Below are 6,042 nucleotides of genomic sequence, written 5' to 3' on the forward strand. Positions count from 1 at the left end.
TTGCATCGTCGCATCGTCTCATCATCTTCTCCCCATCCCTACGCCGAGAAGCCTGTCTTCGTTCGATCGTCACATCGTCTCATCATCTTCTTCGCCGTTCGTACGCCCAGAAACCTGTATACGTTTCTTCGTCGAATCGTCCCTTCGTCTCAACATCTTTGTCGTCGAAATGGGCAAAAAACGTAAGCATTCATTTATTCTGAACCCCTCAATCGTAATCCCTAAATTTTTTCATTTTTGCACTCAAAAACATTACACTTGCCATTACATTGTGTTCACAACTGTCGACATTCGAAAATGTTCTGGTTGTAGTTGTTGTTATTGAAAAATGTGAACATTCACATCAATTGGAAATGGTTTGATGATCAAATTATTCCAGATGTTATTCCGTTGTTGTTCAATGCTGTGACCATTCACATGGTTTCAAAATTTTTTTGGCCAGTTCTTGTTTTGTTGCTGTTGGTAACAGATATGAACATTCACATTGAGTTAAAATGTTTGCGTAATCAGGTATTAATGGTGTTGTTGTTGTATGCTGTGAAAATTCACAGGCATTGACACACTTTGGCCAATTCTGTTGTTGTTCTTGTTGTGGGAAGATGTGAACATTCACATTGCCTGAAAATTTTAACAATTCAGATATTATTGCCTGAAAATAATATCACATTGCCTGAAAATTTTAACAATTCACATATATTATTGCCTGAAAATTTTAACAATTCAGATATTATTGCCTGAAAATTTTAACAATTCAGATATTATGGCCAATTCTGTTATTGTTCTTGTTGTGGGAAGATGTGAACATTCACATTGCCTGAAAATTTGCCTGAAAATTTTAACAATTCAGATATTATTGGTGTTGTTGTTCTATGCTGTCAACATTCACATTTGCTGAAAATTTTAGGAGAGTCAGATGTCGGCGGTGTTAATGTTCTACGATGCGAACATTCACATTGCCTGAAAGTTTTAGTTCAATCAGATATTATTGGTGCTTTTGGGCTAGGCTGTGAACATTCACATTGTCTGTAAAATTTGCCTGAAAATTTAGGACATTCAGATATTATTGGTGTTGTTCTTCTATGCTGTCAACATTCACATTTCCTGGAAATTTTAGGAGAGTCAGATGTTGGTGGTGTTAATGTTTTACGATGTGAACATTCACATTGCCTGAAAGTGTTAGTTCAATCAGATATTATTGGTGCTTTTGCTCTAGGCTGTGAACATTCACATTGTCTGAAAAATTTTAGTTGAGTCAGATATTATTGGTGCTGTTGTTCTATGCTGTCAACATTCACATTGCCTGGAAATTTTTGGATAGTCAGCTATTGTTGGTGCTGTAGTTCTAGGCTGTGAACATTCAAATTGCTTGAAAATTTTAAGAGAGTCAGATTTTATTTGTGCTGTTGTTCTATGCTGTGAACATTCACATTCCCTGACGATTTTAGGACAATCAGATATTATTGGTGCTGCTTTTATATGCTGTGAACATTCACATTGCCTGAAAATTTTATACATGCTCTTCAACGATGTTCATGGTTGTATAAAAATGCATTGTTTACCACACACTGACACGATATGTTCATTGTGTTTGTCGTGACACAGGCGAAATACACATTCATGTACCTATGTGAATGTTCACAACCACACACAAACTCTGGTGATTCACACCCACGCACACAACTGTGAACATGCACATCAGTGGAAATGCTGTGAATGTTCACATCTGTTCCACTATGCTAATCACATGAGCCTTCACTTAATTTTTTTTAAATGCTCCATTTTGCAGATGTCGCACACAAGAAAACCAGAAAGAGAAAAAGAGATGAGTCCCTTGTGAAGGAAGAAACCCCAAAAACAAATACTTGCACCAATGTCGACATGCGCCATGTGAACTACAGATCTAATATGACCGGACTGGTCAAATTAATGAAAACCACCAAGTTCACAGAAGCACAGCTTCGGTGCCTTCGACAAACACCTTTTTGGAATTTGTTTGATGCATTGAGAAACAATCAAATCGACCTGGATAAATGCATGAAGTATGATGATGTTGTTGTGCATGTACTACGAATGTACCAAGCTTCAGAAGATGCCTTCTACATTGGGCAGAAGAAGATGAAAATACACAACAGCGACATCAAGCTGATTTTCGGTGTGGACTGTGGCAGCAAGCCAATGGACATATCATACGGTGCGAAACCAAAGACTGGCATTGTAAACAGAAGATGCAAAAACGTCAGCCGGTTGACTTCAAAATGGATACAAACCCTTTTGACCGAGGCATTGAAAGGAAAAAAGAAAGATGACAACGAAGAAGTTGCCCGACTAGTGTGCATGTATGCTTGCCAGAAGCTTTTTTTCTCAACAAGCGGAGAGACAATAGGATGGGGCTACTACGCACATATGGTCCCACTGGAAAGCATGCAAGAATATGATTGGGCCAAGCAAATTAGGACAATGTTGACATCGTCTATTTCCCAAAATGACAAAAATCCAGCAAAAGTCACTGGCTATGTCATGTTATTGATGGTAAGTACCCATGTTTTCAAATAATAACATTGAAATGTCCTCCAGTGTTTTTCATCTAAGCCAACTGTCAACATTGGCATCTGCACCTCTGATGTGAATGTCCGTAGGCAATTATATTTCGCAGATGTGAATGTTCACATCTGAACCACTGATATGACCGATCGCATCCACTCATAACATACTACTGTGCATGTTCACAACAGTGCCACAGCACTTATGTTTTTGTCATCATTCACATCAGTGATTCAAATGTGAACAGTGTGAATGTTCACATTCAATGATAATGTACCACTCTGAATGTTTACCACACTGCTCTGTAGGCAATTATGTTTTCACTACTGTGAATGTTCACATCTGAAGCAGTGAATGTGATCACATTCACTCATAACATACTTCTGTGAATGTTCACAACAGTGCCACATCACTCACGATTCGCAGATGTGAATGTTCACATTCAATGATAATGTACTACTGGGATGTTCACAACAATGCCACTGTGATTAATGTTCACATAGGTTGCCATTACTCTGCAAATGCTAAATAACAATATGCGTTTCTTGTTTTATTGAAGTACTGGTTGTGTGAGCACACAACCGTCCTCCAACCTCACAGACCCAATGCTTTTCCTCGCTGTGTGAAGTGGGATCTGACTGCTTTGCAGAAGAAGATGAAAACCATCTCTTTAGCAGATTTGGGTTTTAATGAGGTAGGGCCTTCAACTAGTGATCAAAACATTCACATTATAACACCACCCAAATATATGCGTTAAGTAACATAATTTTTTCATTTTCAGGTTAATGCCGGTGAACTCTTTGCAATCCCAACAGAATTACAAAAGTTCAAGCGTAAAACGTTGAAGGTGGAGCCTGAAATTTATGAACCAGGCAGAACATCTCCCAACCTTTCTGACATCAAGGGAGAACAACACAGTGGCAACAACTCCCAGTTTTCTGGGGATGGGGTAGACCTGAAGGACAGTGATGAGGACATTCACATTCCATTTAGCAGCCAACATTATGACAGAGCTATTGTAATACCAGACACAAACCAACCTGATATCATTGATGTGCTTATCCAAGAAAATCGGAAGGCTTGGGGCGTCATAAGGCAATGGGAAGCAAAGTACAAACACCTTCAATTTTCATGGGAGTTGAGGGCAAGAGTCATAGCTGATCTTGAACATAGATTGTTTAACCAGTCCAGCCCGCCCAACGTGAATATCGAAATGAAGAAGTCCATGGAGCAGAAGGATCAAGAAATCAAACGCTTAACGCAGCTGGTCATCGACTTAGAATGCGATAAAACAATTCTTCAGGATCTTTACGATGACCAGTCAGTCCACATTGTCACACAAGCTATGTCAGAAAGGCAACCCCCTAGCCCAATGCAACACAATATCAGCCCACCTTCTAGGGTCAAGCGTATAAAGGAAAAAGATCGCAAAGAACATCGCCTGCCTGACTTCCAATACCCAGACTTACCTGGCCAAAAGCAGCCCCATCCAGTCGAAATGGTTGAAGATGTGGAGGAACACCCACCAGCGAAGCAGCCAAAAAAATTATCCTTTACCAAGAAGTTCAAAGTCTGGGCCAAGATGTCCAAACATGACAAACAAAAGGTCCAAGCTTTACAAAAAAATGGAGGCGATGAGTAAGTGACTGTGCAAACATACAATGTTAACATTCACATTCCGTAATAGTCTATATTCCTCACTGTGTTCAGTTTTTTTGGGTTGTTGAGATATATGCAATGTGAATATTTACATTGGTTTGTTAATAATGCACAGGCTGCTGGTGTGGAAAGGAGATTCGAAGGCTACACATGTGTATTTTGATGACATTGTCAACCTTATCAAGGAGGAATCAATACACAGCAATGTATGCCATTACAAATATAATTCACTCTTCATGCATATGCACACACATACACACACACACACTCACATCCACAAAATCTATATAATATGACCCATGTTTGTGCAGCTCATAGATGCATATGCTGAACTGTTGCATGAACAACAAGAGGTGGTCAACCCAACTTCGGATGAAGCCTCATTGATCTTTACGAGCATGTGTTTGGTAAAATCTATCATTCCATTACTTGTAATGTGACTGTGAAACTTCACAGTCCATTAATTATTTGTCAAATGTGTACAGAAAGTGATACGAGAGTACCATCCTCGCAAAAGGAGTAAACACATTGACGCACATGTCAAAAACTACCAAGGAGAGAGATACCTACTATTCCCATTGCATCATGAGTACCACTGGGCGATAGTTGTGTATGATGCTAAAGACAATTTGTGGAAGCATTACAACTCGTTGCACCCAAGAACAAGCATACATGACCCGCATATCGACCAAGCACAGGAAATTGTAAGTGGCTATTTTTCAACACAAACATGACTTGTTCTCATGCATTAAATGACTGTACACACACATATGTTTGTAAGTGCCTAATGTGAAATTCCATACACAGAGGAACTACATTGAGCATATTGTGAGCGTTATTGGCGAGTCATCACCGCTATACACTAAGTTAGCAGGCCAAAATCCAGCACAATCAACCAAAAGTGTTGATGTCTGTCCTCAGCAAGGCGACGACTCGTAAGCCTCACTACATTTTTTTCAAATCCTCCATAACCATTATGCAAATATTCATGTCAACTGCTAATCAAAACCATTTCACATTTACAGAGTGGACTGCGGCCCTGCAGTATGTTACATCATGCGGGCGCACATATATCATGAAGAAATTGTGGGCAGCCTCAGAAGTGCAGAATGGTGTGGACTACGAGATTTGTTAGTGCATAGTTTTTTGAATCATAAGAAATCAAAGCTTCCTTAAAACCTATAGGTGGGGGGTGTCCACCTACGAACTAACCAACAGTCAATTTGAATGTTAATATGGAATGCGTTGATATTTTGACACAACAACTGATTGTAAAACAGTGATACAACATCTGTTAATAGGAAAAAGGCAGCTGCGAATTTTGAACTACTTTTGGTGTTGTTATGTTTTACATATGTGAATGTCCACAGTTGTACCACTAATGTGAATGTTCACAGTCACGTACGATATGCATACTGCTGTGTTGTTGTGAGAAAAAATTCTGCGAATGTTTGAACCTGACTGTTGTTTAATACACATACCTTGTGCAGGAGTGTACACTTGGTCTACGTGACATAATTACGGATCACATACACGTGTGAATATTCACATTTGTTCTTGGTCATAGCAATTGTAAACACTGATGTGAATGTTCATACTCACTTATGATATTCATAATGCCGTGTTGTGATGAGCATTCACTTATGATATTCATATGCATATGCACTAATGTTTACATTCACTTATGATATTCATATGCACTAATGTTTACAGCTGTGAATGTTCACAGTTGCAACACTGATGTGAATGTTCATACTCACTTATGATATTCATAATGCCGTGTTGTGATGAGCATATTTGATGCGCTTTGTGGAACCAGTTTTTAATGTAATACACATACCT

General features: G+C 39.0%; 1 protein-coding gene across 1 annotated transcript; it reads left to right on the plus strand.

Annotated features, from left to right (window-relative positions):
• Positions 1-2,942: 2,942 nt before the first annotated feature.
• Positions 2,943-5,139, plus strand: LOC114317063 (uncharacterized). Its single transcript, XM_082872084.1, has 5 exons — positions 2,943-4,179; positions 4,316-4,406; positions 4,512-4,631; positions 4,686-4,904; positions 5,008-5,139. The coding sequence occupies exons 1-5, from the start codon at positions 3,755-3,757 to the stop codon at positions 5,137-5,139; spliced, it is 987 nt and encodes a 328-aa protein (XP_082728210.1). The 5' UTR covers positions 2,943-3,754.
• The last annotated feature ends 903 nt before the right edge of the window (positions 5,140-6,042 follow it).

The sequence above is a fragment of the Camellia sinensis genome, chromosome 5 (genome assembly GCF_055761805.1).
Source record: "Camellia sinensis isolate YWXY chromosome 5, ASM5576180v1, whole genome shotgun sequence".
Classification (NCBI taxonomy): Eukaryota; Viridiplantae; Streptophyta; class Magnoliopsida; order Ericales; family Theaceae; genus Camellia; species Camellia sinensis.